Source organism: Palaemon carinicauda, chromosome 1, assembly GCF_036898095.1.
Source record: "Palaemon carinicauda isolate YSFRI2023 chromosome 1, ASM3689809v2, whole genome shotgun sequence".
NCBI lineage: Eukaryota > Metazoa > Arthropoda > Malacostraca > Decapoda > Palaemonidae > Palaemon > Palaemon carinicauda.
This window is the reverse complement of record NC_090725.1, coordinates 134,810,943-134,837,215: the sequence shown is the minus strand read 5'-3', so window position 1 is coordinate 134,837,215 and position 26,273 is coordinate 134,810,943. Positions and strand designations below refer to the sequence as shown.

The 26,273-nt window shown below is 45.3% G+C and overlaps 1 protein-coding gene across 2 annotated transcripts in view; it reads left to right on the top strand.

Annotated features, from left to right (window-relative positions):
- LOC137651836 (ATPase inhibitor mai-2, mitochondrial-like) overlaps positions 1 to 26,273 on the top strand; it is a 171,668-nt gene that overhangs the window by 118,382 nt on the left and 27,013 nt on the right. The window contains exon 3 of one of the 2 annotated variants that reach the window (XM_068385064.1): positions 17,491 to 17,602. The exons of the other annotated variant lie outside the window; for it this stretch is intronic. Within the exon in view, the coding sequence (XP_068241165.1) occupies positions 17,491 to 17,562 (72 nt within the window). The 3' untranslated portion in view covers positions 17,563 to 17,602. The remainder of the gene's footprint in view (positions 1 to 17,490; positions 17,603 to 26,273) is intronic. 2 annotated transcript variants of the gene reach the window in all.

Here is a 26,273-nt window from a genome sequence, read left to right as displayed (position 1 = left end):
CTTATATCATCTTTGCCTTCTGACACTTCTCTTTTGGGGAAATATCTATCCAAAGAAACCTGTTTCTGACGATTCCTCAACATATTTCTAAAATGACTCGTACACTTGTCATTAACACACTCCAGAAAATGACCTGTGTGAAGTTTTTCTGGGTGTTTTTTTTTTTTTTTTTTTTAATGAAACTCTTAAGGTTTTCATACCAACCGGTAGCTTCCCTTATTTCTGCCGATGTCGTTTCTTTAGTCTCCCCGTCCTCGCCACCACTAGAGCTGTGCTCTTCTTGAATGATGGTCAACTGCATTACCTCCAACTCCTTCAAGTCTTCAGTCGTAAGCTCCTCCCTGTGCTCCTTGAAAAGGTTGTGGACGTCAGCATCATCGACAACAAGCCCCATGGACCTCCCGATTGAAATTATTTCCCCAACATCCCCCTCAGGGGAAGGATCATCAACGGCCTCGTCTTCAGTTGAGGGTTCAAAACCTTCGAAGTCGCGTTCTGCCACAACAGCTGGCCACAGTTTCTTCCATGAGGAGTTCAAGGTGCGCCGTGAAACCTCATTCCAAGCTTTGTCGATCATCTTCAGGCATTGAACGATGTCAAAATGCCCCTTCCAAAATTCAGGGAGGGCGAGTTGAGTGCTTTCGGTCACTTTGAAGCATCTTTTGAACAGATGCTTCGTGTAAAGCTTCTTAAAGTTGGCAATCACTTGCTGGTCCATAGGCTGGAGGAGAGGGGTGGTGTTTGGTGGCAGATAGAGAACCTTGATGAAGGAGAAGTCAGGATGAATGATGTCCTCGGGGCCAGGAGGGTAAGCAGGGGCATTGTCCAGTAACAGGAGACATTTGAGAGGAAGATTGTTCTCTTCTAAAAAGTTCTTGACAGCAGGACTGAAGCAGACGTTTATCCACTCAATAATAAATATGGTCCTCGTGACCCAGGCCTTGCCATTAGATCTCCAAAACACCGAGAGCCTATCCTTCGTGATATTTTGTGCCTTAAAGGCACGAGGATTCTCTGAATGGTATACAGTACCAGTATGGTCTTAATTTTCAAGTCCCCACTGGCATTTGCACAAAATGCGAGGGTAAGTCTGTCCTTCATCGGTTTATGGCCAGGAAGTTTCTTTTCTTCAGCTGTGATATATGTACGGCGGGGCATTTTCTTCCAGAAAAGGCCAGTTTCATCACAGTTAAACACTTGCCGAGGAATGTAGCCTTCTCTGGAAATTACTTTCTCAAACTTCTTGAGGAATTCTTCTGCTGCTTTCTTGTCAGAACTGGCCGCCTCTCCATGCCTGACGACTGAGTGAATACCAGTCCTCTTCCTAAAACGATTAAACCACCCATGAGAAGCCTTGAACTCCTGGGGGGCTTGTGGCGACGTTCCTTCGTCTCCGCCGTCTTTCTGGGCTTCCACGAGATCGGCGAAGATGGCACTCGCCTTGTGCGAAATTACCGATTGCGTGAGTGTATCACCAGCGATTTCCTTCTCTTTAATCCATAGGAGAAGGAGTCTCTCTATCTCGTCGTTGATTGTGGTCCTTCCACTGGCAAGGACAGCCATGCCTTTAGAAGACTTACTTGCTTTAATGGTTTCCTTGTTTTTGATGATTGTACCAATCGTTGACTGGTTTCGGCCATATGTACTAGCAAGGGTAACGATGCACATGCCTTCTTCGTATTTCTTTATTATCTCCAGCTTCGTTTCCATAGTAATCATCTTACTTTTCCCTTTAACATCACTATCAATCTTGGAACCCATGGCTAACGAATTAAAGTTGGAATTAAGCACTAAAGTTCTCAAAAAATACGATATCACAAGCACTCACACGAGATCAAGTCTTTACGAAACGCACGGGACTCTGAACTGAGCGCGCGATTAACAAAGAGAGAGAGGCAGCATCTCTCTCAGGCATTGTGGGAGGGATTTCGGCCAATAGCGTACCGGCATATTAGTGACGCCGACCAATAGCTGACCAGCTTCTTAGTGACGTATGAGCGTGGTGGTAGGCGAGTGACTCGCACAATCGTACGCGTAAAAACCGCCAAGTTTGAATTTTGGAATTCGATGCCGTAGGGTGGGGAAAAATGTCGTAACGAGGGGAAAAAAACATCGTATTCCACACCGTAACGTGAAAAAAACGTAAGCTGGGGACGCCGTACCCCGGGGGTCTACTGTATTTATCTTGAGCTTCACGTCATGTGATAATCCTTGCATTCTGGTAAGTGAGCTTTGCAAGTCCTGTGGTGTTCTGCTAATAAGGACAGCATCATCAGCATACTCTAGATAAGCTAATTTCCTGTTAACAATCCAGTCCAATCCTTTCCACCATCACCAACTATTCTATGCACGACAAAATCCATGAGGATAAACAACATAGGTGACAACACATTCCCTTGGAGTACTGTACTCTTCTGTTCACTGGAAATTAATTTGATAAGACTCCCCTAACGTTAACTTTGCACTTGCTTTGCTCATGAACAGACTTAATCAAAATTACATATTCAAGAGGAACTTCATAATAACACAGGACTCTCCACAAAATTGGCTGGTGCGCACTATGAAAGGCTTTTTCATAGTCCACAAATTCCATTAAAATTGGATTTCTATATTCTACACATTGCTGTACCACGTCTTAAAATAAAATTGTTCCAACACGGAGTACTTACCTCGAACTACTTTCTTAGGAGTATCTGGGACCTCCTCCCAACTGACCAGAGTTTTGTGTAGTCTACCCTATACCCATTTTCTATGAGGGGTAACCTCAGGCAGAGTGATACGTGCCCTGAGGCTAACCCTGGGTCAGAGAGCATGCTTGCTCAGGTCTCGACCTCCAGTAAGTTCTCTGGTCGCGTCGCGATATCATCTCGCCGCTCTCCTTAATCCCAGTGTGACTCTTTGTGTCCCCGACCCCTTTGTGTCTCACGCAGTTCCCACATGGTTCCTTTGTGCTTTTCCCTTTGCTTTCCCTGAGCGTTCTTGTGTCTCGTAGTGCTTCCTACTGCGTTATGGAGCATCCCCGCCGTTGTCCTGGGCCTATGGCCGGTAAATCTTGTGGAGCGTTTCTATCGAAATCGGAAGTAGACCCGCACTCCTTGTGTTCATCGTGTAGGGGCAGTGTGTGTTCCCCTACCGCCACGTGTCCTGAGTGCGTGTCCTGGAACGAGATGTAGTGGGTGCGTTATGGCACCAAAAAGAAGGCGGCGGCGAAGAAGTCGCCTAGGAAGTCGAACGTCGCTTCTCCCCTTCCTTCGCCGGGCGTGTTGTCGGGCCGAGCTTCCCTGCCACCCTTCCCTACCCAGAGTAGAGGACGAGGTAAGTCCGTTGTGGGGAAGAGGCCTGTGGCCCTTCCCCAAGAGTCTGAGCTGCAAGATAGTGGAGTGGTGGTGTCTTTCCAGGCAAGTGTGGAGCCTGAGGGAGGGTCTTGAGTGTGTGTTGGGGATGGAGTCCTGGTGCAAGCAGGGCCCGTCTCCTCTGATGACCCTATGTGGGGGAAAAATGTCCCTAATTCTTCTCCAGCCTCCTGGGCTTGTTTTTCAGGAACTTCTACAGCCGAAGGTACCGCGGAGAAGGAACACTCGCCGACAGAGGGGCATGGGTGCCCCCGAAGACACCCTTCAGGTCCCTTCTGAGGATGGAAGAGGGGTTCAGTTCCTGGTCCCCCACTGAAGAGCGTCCGCGCTCCCCTCCAGCACCATCCGCTACGTTTCCGGACGTCTTTCTACAGGCTCCGCCGACGGTCGAGCATCGCGGGATCCCTCCTAAGTCTTCGCGTGAATCGGCCCCTCCTAAACGGGCCTACAAATCGTCGGGTTTGTCAGTCGAGGCTTTTTCCTGCTCCTCGGAGGACGAATCCCATAGGAAACACAGAAGGCATCGAGAGAAGTTCCGCATGAGGCATTCCCGCTCCAGGTCTCGCCACGGGAGAAGACGTTCCGGATCCCCCAGGAGAAAATGGAGGAGAAGTGGCTCCCCAGACGAGGAATGGGTGGTTATACCTCACAGCAGACTGTTGGAGTTAGCAGCGGTCCCAGGCTCTTCAGGTTAGCGCCCTAGAGGCCGTTCGCCGGAGAGGTACTCCTCCAGCAGCAGATTCGATCGACGGAGGGAGTCGTCGTTCCAGGTCCCAGCAGACAGGCATAAGTCCGCGAAGGTTCTGGCTCCATCCGCCCAGCGGAGAGAGTCGCCCCTTCGGTCTGGCAGCCGCGTCCAGACCTCCAGGACATCCCTGAGCCGCCAGGATCGTGAAGGACGGCTCCCCTCGTCGAGTAGACCCGCGGACACGTGGTCCTCCGTGAAGAAGGATAGACCGAGGACGGAGGCCTCCATCTCGACGGCAATGCCCGTCCTTCAACCAGAACCCCAGGAGATGGAGAGGACCAAGGCCTTGGCGTCTCCCCGTACGGAAGCCTCCGACGGAGGTGCCCCGTCGCATGCAGCAGTTCGTCTTGCGGAGGGATTGGACGACCAGGGGGAGGTCTCTGCAGCGTAAGTATCAGCCTATCGCAGAGTGATAGGCCTCATCCGGAGACATCACAGGCTAGACGAGCCCGAGCCCTCCTCCGAAGAGTTCTGACAGTCCAGTCTCAACAGGCTGGTGGATGCCCCCATCCAGCAGAGACCCTCCCTGGCCCTGCCACTAGCCAGGAATGTGAAACTAGGTAGAGCCCACATGGACAAAATTGTGGCCAACCACGCCGAGGCTCCCAAGAACCAGAGTTCCTCCAAACTACTACAGGGCCTGAAGTCCCAGAGCAAGTTCTACCTTCCGGAGGGTCACCGTGCAGGCGCATGTACCCTGAAGCCTGCACTCACCGTTTTGGGAAAAGGAGCTGCGGAAGAGAGAGCCTCGTCAGCACCAATCTGTTTCTCCCCTGCGGAAGCTACCATGATGGAGGAGATTGCGAAGGACCTGGTGAACGTCTCCTCCTGTCTGGATTGGTGGGCGTCTAGGCATCGTACGACTTCACGGTCCCTGAAAATCAGGCCTTGCTCAAGGAGCTGATTAGCTCGGGGGGTAAGGCCCTGAAATTTCTCTCTTATCAGTCACTAGCACAGGCCTCCAACTGGGTCCTACGGAGGAGGGATACGGTCCTTAAGTTAACCAGATGGCTCCCCAACAGAGAGGCGAGGTCCCTGAGAAGCCTAACCCTGTGGGATGACTCCATTTTCCCCCTGAAGGCAGCTGAAGAGTCGATTGAAAGGGTCAGAAAACTCAAGAACTAGGGCGATCCCAGACCTCCCCCTGTGAGGAGGCCCGCGCACAGAAGGTCGTCCTCTGATGTTCCTCCGCCATCTCGGCCTACTCCTAGCCAGACCAGGAGAGACTCTCCTACTACGACCTGGTCACAGGCTTCTCAGCCCTCCCGTAGGGGAGCAGCCTCAACTCAATCCTCCTATAGGCCTGCTACGCAACGTCCAGAAGAGGGCGTTCAGGCCGCGCCTCTAGGAGAAGATAGGGAGGGAGGCCCCCTACTACTGCCGAAGCCTCAGGTGGGGGGATGCCTCAAACACTCTTGGCAAGCATGGAAAGACCACGGAGCAGACCCGTGGACAGTGGCAGTCCTCAAGGAAGGGTACAGGTTACCCTTCCTAGCGGGACCCCCACCTCTGATACCAGATCAGCAGGCAGGGTGGCTAGCCCCCAAGGATCCCTTGAAAAAGACAGCCCTACAGGAAGAACTCTCAGCGATGTTGGCAAAAGGAGCGATGGAACCAGTCAAGGACCCTGGTCCGGGGTTCTACAGCAGGCTGTTCCTGGTGGAGAAGGCGACAGGGGGCTGGAGACCGGTCATAGACCTCTCAGCCCTCAACAAATTCGTGTGCAAGACCGACTTCAAGATGGACACTCCGAAGTCGGTCTTAGCGTCCTTGAGGGAAGGGGACTTCATGATGTCAGTAGACCTCAAGGATGTCTACTTCCAAATTCCGATTCATCCATCCAGCAGGAAGTACCTATGGGTGAAATGGGGCACCCAGGCATTGCAGTTCAGGACCCTCTGCTTCGGGCTGTCCACAGCCCCTCAGGTCTTCACCAGGATCTTCACAACGGTCTCAGCCTGGGCACATGAACAGGGCATTTGCCTGATTCGGTACCTAGACGACTGGTTGTTACTTTCAGTCTCAGAGGAAGTACTGAGGGAACAAGGCGCGAAGCTTCTGCGGTTCTGCAACGTCCTGGGTATCATCGTCAACCTGAAGAAGTCCCAGTTGATACCCTCCACAGGATGACCTACCTCGGAATGGTTCTGGACTCCCGGTTGGCGAGAGCCTTCCTAGACAACCTAGACCGGGTCCTCCGCCCCTTCATGTCGGACCAGCCCAGGAAAGCGAAGGACTGGCAGAGACTGATAGGACACTTGTGTAATTAGAGAAACTGGTCCCCCAGGGCAGGCTGAAGCTCAGAGAGGTCCAGTGGAATCTGAAGGAGAACTGGAACCAGAGGGACTCCCCCACAAGGTGATCCCAGTGCTTCCGGAGACGAAGGAAGTCCTAGAGTGGTGGTGCGGCAGGTCGAACACCCTCAAGGGAGTGCCCTTTGCAGACGACCCTCCGGAGATGCTCCTGTTCACGGATGCGTCAAAGGAGGGATGGGGTGCACATCTGCTCGGAAGGTCAGCAAGAGGGACCTGGACGAGCGAGGAGAAAGCCCAGCACATAAACGTGTTAGAGATGAGGGCAGTACGGAGGGCGTGTGTGGAGTTCGTCCATCTACTCCGGGGGGAATACCGTGGCGTTGATGTGCGACAACGCCACGGTAGTAGCCTACATAAAGAAACAAGGAGGACTAAGATCGAAGGAGTTGTGCGTCCTCACGTTGGAACTGCTGGAATGGGCCGAAGTAGAACAGATCAGGATCTCAGCAAGGTTCATTCCGGGGAAAAGGAATGTCCTGGCCAACGGCCTCAGCAGGATGGGACAAGTAGTGGGTTCCGAATGGTCCCTGCACGCAGAAGTAGCCAGAACCATCATTCTGAAATGGCGGTCGCCGGTGACGGATCTCTTCGCAACGAGGCTGAATGCTCAGCTCCCCGTGTTTTGTTCTCCTGTCCCAGACCCAAGCGCGGCATTCGAGGACGCCTTCCAACATCCCTGGGACAACCTCGACGTTTACGCCTTCCCCCCCTTCGGGATGCTTAGACAGGTCCTCAACAGAGTAAGAAGGGTGGACAACCTGTGGATGACTTTGGTAGCGCCCTGGTGGCCAGAGAGAGAATAGTTCGTAGATCTAAAAGAACTGGCACGTCTTCCACCTTGGCCCCTTCTGGACAGGCCTGACCTCCTTCGGCAACCACATTTCCAAAGGCTCCACGAGAACCCTCGGTCCCTCCGGCTTCACGCGTGGAGGTTATCGAGCGTCTCCTGAGGAAGGAAGGCTATTTGTCGGGGACGGCAGCGAGGATGTCAGGCTACCTGAGACGATCCTCGGCAGCAGTCTACCAAGCAAAGGGGGCCACCTTTACTAAGTGGTGTGCCTCTAAGAACATCAGGCCCCTGAGGGCCTCCATCCCGGAGATAGCGGACTTCCTGGTTTATCTCAGGGACGTGGCAAACATGTCCATCCCGGCCATCAAAGGAGTACGGGCTGCTCTGGGTCAAGTCTTCCTCCTGAAGGGCATCGACCTAGGATCCTCCAGATATACCCTCTTAATGAGAGAATGCCTTGATGAAGTCATTAAGCTTCAGCACGGCATTTAATTCCCGTGCTGAAACTTGGTGACGGGCAAGAGGGCTCTCGAACTTGGGGAAATTGCTCCCCCAGTTCGAATCTAAATTTCTCTCTTTTACCTTTTTCTTTTTCTCAATACTACTTCGACCTTATCCTAATTTCACAAACTTTCTTTAGTCTTGCTTTCCAAACTCTATGAGAAAAATTTCCCTCATTATATGTGTGTATATATTATGTACATATATATTTATTTATTTATTTATTTTTTTTTTTTCTTTTCTCCTATGGCTTGGATGTTTTCACATCCATTGTAGCCCCGGCGGGGATGTTCATACATCCTTTATTGCTGCCTGCTTTGATGAGTGGGAGGAGGTATCACGGTTGGGAGGTGTTTGCATTCAAAGCTATATATGAGAGTATTGGATGATTTCAGCCATCCCGAAGATGGTTTGGACCTTTTTGGCGGAACTATTCTCAAGTGTTGGGTCTTCGGAATCCAGGGGGATCCAATGCTTGGGGTAGGACTCTCGGCTTTTGGCCGGAAGCCCGTCATTATAGATATGGGGAGGATGATTCCATAATTTCTTGGTCTCAGTCCTAACAGGCGGGTTCTGCTTACACCTGTGCCTCTATATCTGTTTTGATGCTATCCTTCGGGTAGGGTATGGAGTGGACCATCTGGGAAGTATACTCTCATTGTGCCGATAGTATAGAGTGCAAATTTCCTTTCCGACGCGTGATGGCCTAACATTCTCGAGCAGGTACATCAAATTAACTCTTTTCCCTCTCTTTACTATAATGGATTCTTTAAGGAACGAACCCCCATCCCCTGGATACGCTGACTCTCCCCCGGCACTGTTGACGACCTCTGCTAATGTGATAAGGGAAAGCTCTGTTGATGACCTCGGAACGGGAAAGGACCATTCTACTGATATTTCTAAATCGAGTAATTTGGGTAACACGAGGAAACTTCGAATCCTCCATGTTACACAAATTTCAATAGAAACAAATTATGATGATCTATGTAAAGCATTTGAATGCTATGGATGCATAAAAGAAATAAGGATGAAACTTGAAGCTGAAACTTGGGATTCATGGATATCTTATAGTAGTTATGACGAAGCATTTAGTGCAATAAGTAATTTGAATAATATTAAAATTAATAACTTGAATGTCGCGGCTGCTCTCTGCGATAAGGTACCAAAAGATTTAGATGTGTACAGGCCTGCCGATTGGTTGGAAAAAGGCGCAGATTTAGTCATGCCCTCCCAGAGAAATCCAAAACCACCGATGTGGCTTATAGCTGAATCAAAGGGGGTTACAGGGAATTATTTTAAAATATGCAAATTGATTCAGAAAAAAGTAGGAACTATTGCACCAGGCGATATATCTTGTTTCGGAAAAAATAGTTTCCTTATCCATGCCAAATCCAGTACACAGTCGGTAATATTGTCCAATATGAAAATAAATAATGATGACATTAAGTTAGATGTCAAACCCCACCTAAATTTTAGCTACGGAAGGGGCGTAGTTTTTAACAGAGACCTATATGATTTTACAGAGGAGGAGATACTGGCCATGTGTCCATTAAATGTTTATGAAAGTTCATAAAGTCCCAGGTACATCAATGATAATCCTTACGTTCCAGGATGCTGATGTACCTTTTCATATTATTATCGAGAACGAAAGGATTAAAGTAAGACCCTTCAAGCAGAAGCCATTGCAATGCTTTAATTGTTTTAAATTTGGGCACCCGTCCAAAGTTTGCAAAAATGAGAAGATGTGTGGTATTTGCTCCAAATCTTACCATGGAGAGTGTGCACTTGGAGCCAGGTGTTTAAATTGCAGCTCGAATCACAAATCCACAGACAAGATTTGCGAGCTATATAAGTTGGAGGAAGCTGCCCTCAACAAATCAAACTTAGAACACATAAGTGTGACCCATGCCAAAAGACTATTAAATAAATCAAATACATATGCTAAGGCATTAAAATCAAACCAACCTAGCACTGCCAATAGCTCAAAAAAAAGTATACTATCTGACAAAATGTCAAATAACGAGGTAACCTTATCACCTCCTGAGGCTTTACCACGGTGTATTAACACTAGGTCATTGCCCATTGCTGTACAGCCTTCAGCCGCCATTACAAAAAGTAATACAAACCTCTCTCAGGCCATGTCCTTGCCTGATCAGATGGAGGTTCCACTTAAGACTAACTTACCTGATGCACCTGTTGTGGGAAAGGTGCAAAAACCTCGAATCCCACCATCTATCAATCGCAAAAGAGAGAGACCTCCATCTCTCTCTCCACCCTCCATTAGAAACGTTAAGGTTATGACATCAAATAAATTTGATGTTTTGTCTGTTGATGTTTCTAATGAACCAGAAGATGGACTGAATAAATCAGAAATTCAAGTTGAGGTCCACCATCCACCTCAACAAATAGATAAAAAGAATACAAAGAAAATCACCAACGTTAAACCCAACATAACAAGACCACCTCTGAAGAAACCTACTGGTAATAATGTTACATTAAAAACTTCTAATGGGAAGACCTCATCCAAGATGTCTTCCAGAAATAATCCATAGTTTTCTCCTCCATTTTGCAATGGAACTGTCAGGGTTTGAGGGCGAAATATGAAGAACTTAAGCTCCTAATTCATGAGCATTCCCCCGTAATTGTATGTCTACAGGAAAGTATGCTTGATTCTAACACTCCTAGTCCTCGAGAGTATGTTAGCTATAGAACACCATATAATCAACAAGCAGGGAGCCATGGCGGAAGTCTCATGTACATTCGTCGAGATGTTCCCCAAATACCCATGTCTATACGTACAACCCTGCAGGCAGTTGTTGTACAAATTGATATAGGGAGAAAATATACAATATGCTCTCTGTACTTACCTCCAAATGATAATATTTTATATGATGATTTAGCAGAGGTCATTCAACAACTCCCTCAACCTTTTCTCTTACTGGGAGATATGAATGGTAGACATCCTTTATGGGGTGATGTTTTGGCCAACACAAGGGGCAATATTATCTCATCAATTGTGGAGAATGAGGATGTGGGACTCCTTAATACAGGAGAGCCCACACACTTCCATGTTCAGACAGGTACTTTGTCATGCATTGACCTTTCAATTGCAAGCTCTAACTGCCTTCTTGATTTTGATTGGAGGACATTAGGTGATTGGCATACTAGTGATCATGCACCAATCATTATAAACACCAACAAGGGTCCGCCTTTGCAAAGATCGCCACGTTGGAATCTAGACAAGGCAGACTGGGTTAAATTCTGTGAGCTAAGTGAAATCGAAGGGAGAGCAGAACAGTTTGAAAGTGTTGATGATGCCATAGACCTACTGAATGGAACTCTTCATACAGCAGGAGTCAATTCAATTCCCAAAACAACAGGGTTATTCAAACGACGACCAGTCCCGTGGTGGTCTTCAGAACTAACTGCACTCCACAGAGCCACAAGAAGATCTCTAACACGATTGCGTAGACGCAGAACCGATGAGAATTTAATAATGTACAAGAAATGTAGAGCACAGTTCCGTCGTGCCATGAAAGAAGCAAGGCGCCAGTCATGGATATCTTTTGTTTCCTCTATTAACAGTAGAACACCACCATCTTCTGTGTGGAGGAAAGTAAAAAAGATAGCTGGCAAATTCACCCCCAACCCACCACCAGTGTTGAAGGTGAATGGCCAGTATGTAACTGAAGCAAATGAAGTTAGCAATGCCCTGGCTAATCATTTTTCAAATGTATCCAGCAAGTGTGAAGGAGCCCCTGGTCACCAGTATAGGAGCACTGAAGAAAAGAAAATTTTAAATTTTGCAACAAGAAGGGAAGAGTCGTATAATTCTCCTTTCACTGAAAGAGAATTTGATTCCGCACTTGCTCATTGCAACGATACAGCCCCTGGACCCGATGGAATTCCATATGCAATGATTAAACATGTACATTTTAATACAAAGCTATTTATTTTAAGCATTATTAATAGAATATGGCATGATCATAGCTACCCAAGTGTTTGGGAACTAGCCATTATTTTAGCCTTTTTAAAACCCGGTAAAGACAAGTTTTTAGCAGCAAACTATCGTCCTATTGCATTGACATCTTGTTTATGTAAAATCATGGAGAAGATGGTCAATGCAAGGCTGATATGGTACCTTGAAAAGAAAGGTATTTTATCACCGATTCAATGTGGATTCCGAAAAATGCACTCAACGACTGATGTGTTGATACGACTTGAGTCATCTATTTGTGAAGCCTTTGCTTCCAAACAGCACCATGTTACAGTATTTTTTGACCTTGAAAAGGCATATGATACCACATGGAGATATGGTATTCTTAAAACCATTCATGAATTGGGATTGAGAGGAGAGCTGCCACTATTTATTCAGGCATTTCTTTCACGTAGAGTTTTTCAAGTGAGAGTGGGGGAAACTCTATCAGAGAGTAAGTGCCAGGAAGAAGGAGTTCCTCAGGGTAGTGTGCTGAGTGTAACCCTTTTTGCACTAGCAATTAATGGGATATCCTCAGCCATTCCCCAGGATGTTCTCTCAACACTATTTGTGGATGATCTCTCGATATCATTTGCTGGCACTAGAATGGCAATGGTTGAGAGAAAAATCCAACTCTCTATTGATAAAATTATCCAGTGGGCTGACATGAATGGATTTAAGTTCTCGACAAGTAAAACTACCATTGTCCATTTTTGTCGTATCCGGGGAGTACATCCAGACCCAGATATATACATTAAAGGTCAACGGATACCATGTGTATCGGAAACCAAATTTTTAGGTTTGATATTTGACTGTAGACTTACATGGGTTTCTCACCTAAAAGCGCTAAAAGCTAAATGTGTTGAAGCTATGAATATCTTAAAAGTATTGTCCCATACATCATGGGGGGCAGACCGCAATACTATTTTAAAATTATACAAGGCCTTGATTTTTTCCAAAATTAGTTATGGTTGTGAGGTATATTCTTCCGCCACCCCAAGCCGGTTAAAAATATTAGACTCGATACATCATGCAGGTATTAGATTATCTACTGGAGCTTTTAAAACCTCGCCTATCCCAAGTCTCCTTGTTGATGCTGGAGAGTTACCTCTAGACCTTTACCGAATGTCTTCCATTCTTCGGTATTGGTTTAGATTGCAAAGACTCCCTAGCTCTCTAGCCTTTCAGACTGCAAGCCTTGTAAGACACGCATCATACTTTGAGTTGCACCCAAAATCTCCTCAACCTTATGGCTTTCGGGTGAATCGATTTTTAAATAGTCTGGATATAATTAGAAATAAGGTACTTCCATTCAAGGTATCATCAATGCCTCCATGGAAATTACCTGACATATCTTTTTGTAAATACTTTATTGGAGTTAAGAAGAATATGACTGACTTAGAATCCAGGTCTCTTTTTATGGAACATGTCGAAGAACATAGGGGATCGACTTTTATATATACTGATGGCTCCAAATCTGATGCTGGCGTTGGATTTGGAGTACATAGTAATGATTTTAATTGTAGAGGTGCACTTCCTCTAACAGCTTCCATATTTACTGCCGAACTGTATGGCATATTAACCGCTATTGAGAAAATAGCTTTGGAAAAGGAGGGTAATTTTACAATTTTTAGTGATGCAAGGAGTGTTCTTCAAGCTTTAGAAGTTTTTAATTCTAATAACCCTCTAGTTTTAAAGATTTTAGAATGGCTTTTTATTATTGGACGGAAAGGTATAACTGTTCGATTTTGTTGGGTTCCAGCACATGTAGGTGTGTCTGGGAATGAGAAGGCAGATTTACTGGCGAAGAATGCGGCATCCGAGTTGCTACCAAGGAGGTATCCCATTCCATGTAACGATCTCCTACCTTACATCAAGAAATTGGTTTGTGATAAATGGCAACAGCACTGGGACAGTCAAGACGGCAATAAAATGAGGGAAGTAACAAATATCATATCACCTTGGAGGTATAACATGATTCCCCGAAAATGGGAGACGACTCTTTGTCGTCTCCGTATTGGTCACACACGGTTGACACACGAGTTTCTGCTGAAGGGCCAACACCAACCGTATTGCGAGGACTGCTTAGTACCTTTAACAGTGAGGCATTTGTTGACCGAATGCCCTAATTTTACTAACTTAAGAAATAGATATCTGTTTGAGGCTCGAGGTGAGGATGGCAGGTTTATCCTTGCCAAGATTCTTGGACATGATGTGTCTTACTATGCGAGCGGAATTTTTAGATTTATTTCAGAAGCAGGTCTTCTGAAAACTATTTAACTATTTTAATGACTTCTTAATTTTTATGGTTTTAATCGAATTCTCTTTTAATTTTCATATACAGTAAATGGTATCGGCATGACCTTAGATGTCAGGATGCCAGAAAACTTTCAATCAATCAATCAATCAATCCTCCAGATATATATCGATGCTCATTAAGAGTTTCGAACAATCGTGTCCCCTGCAAGCCGTTCGGGTGCCACAGTGGGACGTGGACAGGGTCCTGAAGATGTTGTCAAAGCCTCCCTTCGAACCCCTAAAGGACATCGTGGACAAGGATCTCACCCTCAAGACTGTTTTCCTATTGGCATTAGCTTCGGCGAAACGAGTAGGGGAGATACATGGACTGTCCTACGAGGTCTCTCACTCGAAGGGCTGGCGGGATCTCACCTTCAGGTTCGTGCCCTCCTTCGTTGCGAAGACCCAGAATCCTGCCGTGTAGGATCCCAGGTTTGAGGGGTTCTCAATACTAGCAATTCCTCACTCGGACAACTCGAAGGACTTGCGTCTGTGCCCTGTCAGGGCCGTAAGAAAATACTTAGAGAGGACAGCCAGACTTCGGCCCAAGATCAAAAGTCTGTTTGTGTCCATGGGCCTGGTGAAGAAGCCAGTCTCGAAGAACACTATCTCCTTCTGGTTGAGACAGGTGATCATCAGGGCCTACAGTAAGGCAGGTATCCCCCTGTCAGGGAAGCCCAGACCCCACGACATTAGGGGTCTGAGCACCACATTAGCGTTTGAGAAGAATATGGCAGTGGGCCAAATCCTGAGAGCAGGCACCTGGGCTAACCAGTCTACCTTCACTGCTCATTACTTGAAGGACTATTCAAGAAAATCCCTGGACGGTTTCTCGATAGGTACCGTCGTTTCTGCGCTCCAAACGGTTTAAAGGTCTAGCCCCAGTGATAACCACGGGTAGAAAGTACAAGAGACACAGGTTCGTTCCTTAACCCCTTGTTCCCCCCCCCCCCTTTTTTCCGCTTAAAATGGTCTCAGATAGGACTCTGAACCAGGATACAAGGACCCCTACTTTGGAAGGACATGGCTCCTAGGATTTCTTGCAGAGGTGAGTTACTTAGACACTAAATGAGTTTTTTGTGTAGTTTCTCCTATTCTCATTTTTCCTTGGGGTCATCAAGACCTAGCCTCCTATCTAGGTCTTTGTATATATCTCAGCACAGTCTCAGAGGGTTAAGGCCACTCCCACCTCCTAAAGTATAAGTCTCCTAAGAAAGTAGTTCGAGGTAAGTACTCCGTGTTGGAACAAATCACAAATTTTTAAGTAATTTGTATTTTTCCTAACAGTACTTACCTCGAACTACTTTCGGGTAATGGCCCGCCCTTCCTTCCCCCGAGTGCCGTATGGAATTCTTAGAGACCTAAAACTACCAAGAACTTACTGGAGGTCGAGACCTGAGCAAGCATGCTCTCTGACCCAGGGTTAGCCTCGTGGTGCGTATCACTCCGCCTAAGGTTACCCCTCATAGAAAATGGGTATAGGGTAGTCTACACAAAACTCTGGTTGGTTGGGAGGAGATCCCAGATACTCCTAAGAAAGTAGTTCGAGGTAAGTGCTGTTAGGAAAAATACAAATTACTTAAAAATTTGTGATATTTTGTCAGTACAACTTTTACCTTTTCTAAATCCTTTCCCCAGATAGGTAAAGCAAAATGCCTGAAAACTATGGTGTAAAATCAGAGCAGGAATAGACAGGTCTTCTCTAAATCTGCATATCAAAAATGGTGTTTCCTGATGGTGAGACAGGGACTAGCCTGTAGGTTTGCAGAAAGGAAACCACACAAGTTCTCACTGCACTTGCAATTGCGCTTTGGTTTTACTCTGGATTCAAAACGTGAGTCAGCAGATTGCACTTGTTAGAAAAAGAGATGATGATCAAACAAACATGGCAGCTTGATACCTAGCAAATGACATGCATAGACAATAATTAGAAATGTTGCTATGCCAGTTCATTAGTTAAATAAAATAAGAATTTCATCGTTAATTTTAACGAACAATGTTAAATTAACTGATATATAATTATCTCATGTCATTTGGGACTTAGTGTATGTTATACTTTCGTAAATGGATTAGAGAGTAAATTAAATCAGAAACAAGTTGCTGTTGTAAGATCTATCTGCAGATGTTAGATTTTGTTGGTGAATATGATAAAAGTAATTTAGAATTAAGAATTGCATTTTGTTTAGACCCTTTGATGTCCTATAGACTGTCTATCAGCAAAGTCTTGCTCAAATTGTTGTCCTAACTTTCTTTGACAAAAAGAGCAAGGCAATCTCAGGTCTTCCCTTTCCTACAATCCATTGCTACTTTCACCTGACTAAACACATGAGTCTTGTGTGTGGGTCTATGGGATCGGTATCAATAGGTATGGGAAAATATGTTCAATACAATAGGTAAGATTTGTGATGAGACCAGAATAAACCCCTGAAGTGATGATCTAGATCTTGGACATAAGCTCACATGTAGATGTGCACTTCCTGTGACAGCCACTTGTAATTTTGTCTCAAGTGTTGCCCACAAGACCTTCACGAAGTTGCGTCCCTTTAACCTGTGGTGGTTGCTCACTCATTGTGTAACATCCTTAGTGTTATTATCTTTTCTTTAGTTACAAAGATGTCTTTAGTCTGGGGAAGATGATTGAACAACTGGTGATGCTTTCCCTTTTCCTTTCCTTCCCTTCCCCTTGGGCAGCAGCCAAAAGGAACGCACACAACTAATAATTATGCAGACAAGAGCATCATTTCTTTTAGGCTTAGCTTTAAAGAAGCCATTCCTTTGTTTATTTCAAGTAAAAGGGTTGGGCAGTGATAGTTTTCTACCAACTTCATGTTGAACAGGCAAGGGGAATGATAACTGCCTTTGAATTTCTCTCCCTTTCCTTTAGGGAGAAAAGTTTCTCCCTTTTTCCAAATCTGATTAGGGGGTTGATAGAAGTAGTTGTGGTTCTATCCTTTAGCATTCACTTCTCTTGCCATTGACCTGAGAAAGTCCCAAAAGTTGAAATGAATAATAGATATTCTAGTAAAAAATTTTATTTGCATACTGATTTTTCCAGCCTTTTCCCCATTTTTAGTAGAGTTAAAGCCAACTGATATGCATGAACAAAGTCCAGCTCTGCTAGCACTAGTTTAGAGTACTCATGCTCTTTCACTACCAGTGCTAGTCATAAAGTCCTCTCCAGAAAGCTAAGATGATGTTTTGTTGTCAAAAATTGCTCTTTTAAAGCATATATCTAAGTATTGAAATAGAAAAAAATATTGATAAGACATTTTTTCATTGATATTCTGTAAACTGAAACAAGATTTGGATTATTTTTAGTTGTCTAAAATAGGTAAATCTTGTCACTTCTTGGTAAAGGAGTCTAGAAATATTCATGATGAATTACTTATTAGAATATCCTTTGGGCATTTTTCAGGATTCTTTTTAATGGTTTTTCACATCTTTTTATCTTAGATTCTAAGTTTTATACTGTTCTTTGCACTTTATTTGTTTATGCTTCTTATAATCAGCAAGAGGAACAGTTGAAGAAACTGAAGGAGAAGATTGATGGAGGGAAAGAGACAACCCAGCCAAAGTTATGATGAGAAGTCTGCCAGCTTTTTCTAACTAAACATTCTCTAGGTAAACTTAGGTTAAGTAGGCTTTAGTGTTTGTAAGTTTCTTAATGTAAAGATTTATAACTATATTCATGAGGCATGTCAGGCTGATAGTTTACCTTATAGTACTGCAAAATGTAAAGAAATTAGTCACTTTAATACAATACATTTATAGGTTGATAAGGAGTGTTGGAAAGGGCAAATATTCCATTAAGATTGTAAGAAACTTGTAAGTATGATTGGCTGAAATATGTAGACTGGTTGTTTTGAAGGTTTTGTACTTTGCCTCATCCTTAGTCATAGAAAATATAAGTTAAGGAAAACATCTACAAGTGATAGATTTGTATACTTTAATATTATTATTATTATTATTATTATTATTATTATTATTATTACTAGCCAAGCTACAACCCCAGTTGGAAAAGCAAGATGCTATAAGCCCAAGGGCTCCAATAGGGAAAAATAGCCCAGTGAGGAAAGGAAATAGGGAAATAAATAAATGATTTGATCATCAAATTTCATATTGACTCCGTATTTCCGTTTACTGTAGTTTAAAACTTGGTCGTCTGTATGTTAATCTGTACTGTATTTATATTGCAAACCCATTACAGTACTTTACAAAACATTTGGGTGTCCACAAATTCTTCAGACAGTAAACGGTACAAGAGATCATTTAAACAATTTTGTAAAATTCTTTATATGTGAATGCTGATATTCTTTAGAGCTATATCTTTTTTCCCCTTTCATTTTGAGAATACTATATAGGTGTTTTTTCAATATTAATCTTACCCGATAATCATGTAGCTGTCAACTCTGTTGCCCGACAGAAATCTACGGTCGGGATACGCCAGCGATCGCTATACAGGTGGGGGTGTACACAACAGCGCCATCTGTGGTCAGGTACTCCAGTACTTCTTGTCAACACCACCTCAATTTTTCCTCTGTCGTGCCTCCGGCTAGACCTACATGGATACGCTGTTGATTCTGGAGTTATTGTTCACGATTTGGTGATGTATTTGCTCTAGAGTTTAGCCTTCGCTATTCAGGAAGCTTTATCATTAGCTTAGCAAGTTTTTGGAATTAATTAATTTAATTTTGGTGACGAAGAGAGTATGAACTCTCTTTCACTTTTAAATGGCCGACCCTTCCCTTAGACGGAAGTGTTGGTGTCGAAGAGAGTATAGACTCTCTTTCTTAATTTTGCTTAACAAAGTTATAGATTTATTTTATATCTCTCCGCCTTTTATAGGCCTCTTCGATTAACTTCCTTTTATTATAAACTTATTAAAATTAATTTTTATGTTTGTTTATATTCGACCTTTCCTAATAGTAGGCGGTCTTTTCTTGGAACCGAAGTTAATTAACATTGAGCCCGTCATTTCGTTTTTACCTGTTAACATATTATGCTATTTTAATGTTTTTGAAAGAATTTCTTTGATAGTCTCGTACTGTTTTCAAAGTTGAACTAACGTTTTGTTTTGTCTCTGCAGTTGTTGACGTTCAGAACGTTCAACTTGCGCTCTATCGTTACGATAGAGAGAGAGTATTCACGGTTTCACGTTGCAGTAAGAGTAAACCGATTCTAGCGTTTTGTTCATTCTTTCTTAGCTTAAATGGTTTTAATTCTAATAAAGGAACTTTTTATTTGGGAAATCTTTCAGTTTTTTTCCTTTAACAATAATATGTTTTAACGATATATATAATTGGGCTCATCTCTCAGGTTCTAAGTCAAGAGAGAGAGAGAGAGAGATAGAGACGGAGGGAGAGAGAGGAGGATAAACGTTTCGTTCAAGCGGGTAACGTTGTTATCGTTTTTGCTCTTCTCCCTAGTCTCTTTAGGGGAAGAAGGTAAACGTTTCTAGAGTTTTTTCTTGTTCCCAGGCTTTATGCGGTGAGAGATTTTAAACGTAGTTTATTTGATCTAGTGTTTAGTCTCTTTTCCAGCCACTGAATTATTTATCTTTCATTATGTTTTTCTGTTACATTGTAATACTGTTTTCGCAATTACTAACTTTTAATGAAGGATAGAATTGCGTGTTTCAGGTACAAACCACTTAAAGTTTCGAGTTCAGTGAAATAAGTGCAAACAGAAAATCAAAAGTGATAAAGTGATAAGCGCAAAGTGTTACAGTGTTGCGTTCGAGGGTTCGTCTGTTCGTGCCAGTTGTTCGCCTAGTCTGGGACCTCTTACAAGCTCCCAAGCCCAGGGGAGAAGTAACGTTGAAGGACTTATGGGTTCATCAGGCCTTGATCGACGAACAGACGTTTCCCTCCGTGGTTTCGGGTGTAACCAACTCACGTAGCCGACGTGATCACCCCACCCACACAAAGACGAGAGAGCCCATTTATTCCTCGTCTGCGGAAGAGGTTTCTCGCAGAAACCATGGACCAAATCTTGCAGCTTTTAAGTGCAAGTCGGTCCCTTCCGCGCAAGTCCAACTCCTAGGTGTAGCCATTAGCACTGGGTCAGTTCGGACTTGCTGCAGTACGACAACTGCACACCTCCCAGAGAGGCAAGGTGGTACCGCAACAGGCAGTAACTCCGTCTGTTGCCGCACCAGCTGTTTTAGACCCTCAGTCTCAACGGACAGTAGCTCCGTTTGTTGTTGTCTTTCATAGACCCTAGTGGTCCATGCTGCAGACTATACAGTCTCAGCTTGCTCCTTCATACAGGAGTATCTTGCTGGAAGGTTGACAATGTAGCCTGTTAACCTACAACCCGCCGAGGTTGTGCGCTCGGCAGATACTACGGCTGCCTGCTCCCACCCTCCACCTGTGAGAGCTCCACCTCCGATGCGCAGTCCACCCTGCCAGACGCATGTTCTTGCTGCGCCTCCTGCTTTCATGCGTGAGTTGCCGCATCGGGAGTTGCCGGGTTCCAGCACTATGAGGCAACCTCCTCAACCCATGAGGCAGGAGCCTCATGCTATGCGGCAACCTCCTCTACCCTTGAGGCAGGAGCCTCATGCTATGAGGAGCCTCATGCTATGCGGCATCCTCCTCAACCCATGAGGCAGGAGCCTCATGCTATGCGGCAACCTCCTCTACCCATGAGGCAGGAGCCTCATGCTATGCGGCATCCTCCTCAAACCATGAGGCAGGAGCCTCATGCTATGCGGCATCCTCCTCAACCCATGAGGCAGGAGCCTCATGCTATGAGGAGCCTCATGCTATGCGGCATCCTCCTCAACCCATGAGGCAGGAGCCTCATGCTATGAGGAGCCTCATGCTATGCGGCATCCTCCTCAATCCATGAGGCAGGAGCCTCATGCTATGCGGCAACCTCCTCTACCCATGAGGCAGGAGCCTCATGCTATGCGGCATCCTCCTCAACCCATGAGGCAGGAGCCTCATGCTATGCGGCATCCTCCTCAACCCATGAGGCAGGAGCCTCATGCTATGAGGAGCCTCATGCTATGCGGCATCCTCCTCAAACCATGAGGCAGGAGCCTCATGCTATGCGGCAACCTCCTCAATGCGGCATGAGCCTCATCCCTTGCAGCATGAGCCTCATCCCATGCAGCATGAGCCTCATACCATGCAGCATGAGCCTCATACCATGCAGCATGAGCCTCATCCCATGCAGCATGAGCCTCATCCCATGCAGCAGAAGCCGCACGCCATGCAACATGCTCTGCATACCGTACAGCATGCTCTACATACAGCATGCTCTGCATACAGCATGCTCTGCATACCTTACCGCATGCTCCTCAGTCACACATCTTTGGTTGTTGCCAACTCACAAGACTGTCAAGCAGTTTCATAACGTTGCCTTCTGGTCTGCTGCTTTTGCACCAGTGTAACCCTCACTGAGAGAACTTAGCTTTTCTTGGATATGGTTCCTGTAGATGAGAAAGTGCTATTCTCCCTCCTTCTGATATTCCCTTGAGGACTCTGTCATTTGGAGAGGAGCCTTTAGCTGCTTAGCCTCCTATGGACTTTTATTTAAGCATAACATGCTTCCAGGGAGGGTAATGGTTCCGCTTCAGTCGCTAACCCCGTCTGTTACCACACCTGCTCCCATAGACCTTGAGCTTTGTTGCAAGACATGCAGTCCAAGCTTAGTCCTTGTTAGAGGATTTTTTGTTTACGGAGTCAGTGTGTCACTGGGAAGACGTTCAACAACCAGCAGAAGTGACTTGTTGTGACGCAGTGCGGCAACCTCAGCAACCCGATAAGGAGTTGTCTGTACGACCCAGACAGTCTAGACAGTTTCGGGTTGTCGCTGTACTTCCTCGCTTCCCCATGGTTGACAGTTCACAGACTGTGCAGCAGTACCATGATCTTGTGTCCGGCTCCGTCAGACGACTGGCTTTTAAGAGCTCCCACAAGTCGTCGCTGTCTGGAGATTCTCAGATGGACTATGGATCTGACCAAGGAACTGGGCCTCCTGGTCAATTTTGAGGAGTCCCAGCTCGTCCCATCCCAGACCATTGTCTACCTGGGTATGGAGCTTCAGAGTCGAGCTTTTCGGGCTTTTCCGTCGGCCCCAAGGATCTACCAAGCCCTAGTATGCATCCAGAGCATGCTGAGAAGGATCCGATGCTCAGTCAGGTAGTGGATGAGTCTAACAGGGACACTTTCATCGCTGGCCCTGTTCATCGAGTTAGGGAGACGCCACCTCCGCCCCCTTCAGTATCATCTAGCTGCTCACTGGATAAAGGACATGACGCTAGAGACGGTCTCAGTTCCTGTTTCCGAAGAGAGGAGGTCTACTCTCACGTGGTGAAAGAACAGCTTTCTTCTCAAGGAAGTCTACCTTTGGCTGTTCAGAAACCCGACCGCCGTCTCTTCTCGGACGCATCAGACACGGGCTGGGGTGCGACTTTGGACGGACAGGAATGCTCGGGAACATGGAATCAGGAGCAAAGGACACTTCACATCAATTGCAAGGAGCTGTTGGCGGTTCATCTGGCCTTGATAAACTTCAAGTCCCTCCAGCTTAACAAGGTGGTGGAGGTGGACTCTGACAACACCACAGCCTTGGCTTACATCTCCAAGCAGGGAGGGACTCATTCGTGGAAGTTGTTCTAGATCGCAAGGGACCTCCTCATCTGGTCAAAAGATCGAAAGCTCACGCTGGTAACGAGGTTCATTCAGGGCGATATGAATGTCATGGCAGATCGCCTCAGCCGGAAGGGTCAGGTCATCCCCACAGAGTGGACCCTTCACAAGAATGTTTGCAGCAGACTTTGGGCCCTGTGGGGTCAGCCAACCATAGATCTGTTCGCTACCTCGATAACCTAGAGGCTCCCGTTGTATTGTTCTCCGATTCCAGACCCAGCAGCAGTTCACGTGGATGCTTTTCTGCTGGATTGGTCCCATCTCGACCTGTATGCATTCCCGCCGTTCAAGATTGTCAACAGGGTACTTCAGAAGTTCGCCTCTCGCAAAGGGACACGGCTGACGTTGGTTGGCTCCGCTCTGGCCCGCGAGAGAATGGTTCATAGAGGTACTGCAATGGCTGGTCGACATTCCCAGGACTCTTCCTCTAGGAGTGGACCTTCTACGTCTACCTCACGTAAAGAAGGTACACCCAAACCTCCACGCTCTTCGTCTGACTGCCTTCAGACTTTCGAAAGACTCTCAAGAGCTAGGGGCTTTTCGAAGGAGGCAGCCAGAGCGATTGCCAGAGCAAGGAGGACATCCACTCTCAGAGTCTATCAGTCTCAAGGGGAAGTCTTCCGAAGCTGGTACAAGGCCAATGCAGTTTCCTCAACCAGTACCACTGTAACCCAGATTGCTGACTTCCTGTTACATCTAAGGAACGTAAGATCCCTTTCAGCTCCTACGATCAAGGGTTACAGAAGTATGTTGGCAGCGGTTTTCCGCCACAGAGGCTTGGATCTTTCCACCAACAAAGATCTACAGGACCTCCTTAGGTCTTTTGAGACCTCAAAGGAACGTCGGTTGTCCACTCCAGGCTGGAATCTAGACGTGGTCCTAAGGTTCCTTATGTCATCAAGATTTGAACCTCTCCAATCAGCCTCTTTTAAGGACCTCACATTAAAAACTCTTTTCCTCGTGTGCTTGACAACAGCTAAAAGAGTAAGTGAGATCCACGCCTTCAGCAGGAACATAGTTTTCACATCTGAAACGGCTACATGTTCCTTGCAGCTCGGTTTTTTGCTAAAACGAGCTTCCTTCACGTCCTTGGCCTAAGTCGTTCGAGATCCCAAGCCTGTCCAACTTGGTGGGGAACGAACTGGAGAGAGTACTTTGCCCAGTTAGAGCTCTTAGGTACTATCTAAAAAGGTCATAACCTTTACGAGGACAATCGGAAGCCTTATGGTGTGCTATCAAGAAGCCTTCTCTTCCAAGATCTAAGAACTCAGTTTCTTACTAATTCAGGCTCCTGATTAGGGAAGCACATTCTCATCTGAAGGAAGAAGACCTTGCTTTGCTGAAGGTAAGGACACATGAAGTGAGAGCTGTGGCTACTTCAGTGGCCTTCAAGCAGAACCGTTCTCTGCAGAGTGTTATGGATGCAACCTATTGGAGAAGCAAGTCAGTGTTCGCATCATTCTATCTCAAAGATGTCCAGTCTCTTTACGAGAACTGCTACACCCTGGGACCATTCGTAGCAACGAATGCAGTAGTAGGCGGGGGCTCAGCCACTACATTCCCATAATCCCATAACCTTTTTAACCTTTCTCTTGAATACTTTTTATGGGTTGTACGGTCGGCTAAGAAGCCTTCCACATCCTTGTTGATTTGGCGGGTGGTCAATTCTTTCTTGAGAAGCGCCGAGGTTAAAGGTTGTGATGAGGTCCTTTAGTATGGGTTGCAGCCCTTTATACTTCAGCACCTAAGAGTCGTTCAGCATCCTAAGAGGACCGCTACGCTCAGTAAGGAAGACGTACTTAATAAAGGCAGAGTAATGGTTCAAGTCGTCTTCCTTACCAGGTACTTATTTATTTTATGTTATTTTTGAATAACTAATAAAATAAAATACGGGTTACTTAGCTTCTTTGTTAACATGTATGCTGGTCTCCACCCACCACCCTGGGTGTGAATCAGCTACATGATTATCGGGTAAGATTAATATTGAAAAATGTTATTTTCATTAGTAAAATAAATTTTTGAATATACTTACCCGATAATCATGATTTAATTGACCCACCCTTCCTCCCCATAGAGAACCAGTGGACCGAGGAAAAAATTGAGGTGGTGTTGACAAGAAGTACTGGAGTACCTGACCACAGATGGCGCTGTTGTGTACACCCCCACCTGTATAGCGATCGCTGGCGTATCCCGACCGTAGATTTCTGTCGGGCAACAGAGTTGACAGCTACATGATTATCGGGTAAGTATATTCAAAAATTTATTTTACTAATGAAAATAACATTTTTATAAATATTTTGTATTAATTTATGGCCTAAACAACTCTTTCAACTTTTTTTAATTGAAGATATGTACAGTATCACTTTTGCTAAGTGTAATCAGCTTTGTTTGAATTTGTAGATATAAAATCTGGGTTGACAATACTTTTAAGATGTTCATCAACAGAAAGTTTCCCTATTACAATTCATGATTACAGTATTTATGATATAATATTTCAACTGCTAATAATATTGAGTAATATTGACAGAAGTTTTTTCAGTACTCTTTATCATCAATGCTGTAGTCTTTACTATGAGTAAGGAATCACTTTTCATATATTTATATTGTTACGGTAATCATTCTCCCTAATTGGCAATTAATGGTTACTGTTACAATTAGGAGAATGAATGAATATTGCACCAACTACTGGATAATTCATTTTATTTGAAGGTCTTTCCTCATTTGATGCTCACCTAGATTTAAAACACTTCTGTATTCCTTCCTTAGATAGCCATTTGTCCTTTTGTAGGATTTGAGGACATCCTGCCCCACCCCATTTCTCAACTGATTTATATCAAACTATATTTAGTCTCTTGTCCTTCTGCATCAGCGTTTGTAGTAGCTTTATAGATACATGTGAGGGACTCAATCTGTGAAAAACTGATTTGAGTTGTAGTCATTGCTCAGTAGTTTTCCTTAGGGAACACAACCTTACTGGCCTTTATACCCAGGGATTGGGGGTTTGCTTTTACACAATACAAAGCTATGTCTTTTAATAGGAGTGTGATATTAGCAAAGCTGAAAACTCGGATGTTAAAATTTATTTGTTCCGTAACTGGAATACAAACCACGCTATTTAATATGGGTATTAACTTTCGGCGTAGCTGAAATGACGAGCCATTCATTTTTAACGAGGGTTTACTACCCACACCGTTAGTTAGCGGGGGTAGGGGAAGGTAGCTTGCTACCACCTCCCCCCCCCCTCTCACACACCTGTGCTTGAGCTCACTTTGCTCTCGGCTCTGATGGTGGTCGGACGTGTCCGCTCTCATCCTCGCCATCATATTGGCAGCCATTTAATTGCTTTTGTTCTTTTCTTTTTCTAGTTTCTGTATATGTGAAGTTGGCCTCTGCGATCATGCGCACCTGGCCTGGGTTTCCCGACCGCCCCTGTGAAACATTCATGTCGGCAGTCGAGACAGATCCTCACGCCCTTTGTCCTTCTTGTAGGGACCAACGGTGTGATAGTACCAACAAGTGTAGTGAGTGTAGGGAGTGGTCTGTCTCCCAGTGGGAGAGGTTTTCGCGACAATAGAAGAAGTCCAAACGGGATATTTCTCCTTCGAAGGTTGCTTCGAAAGGAGAAAAACCCA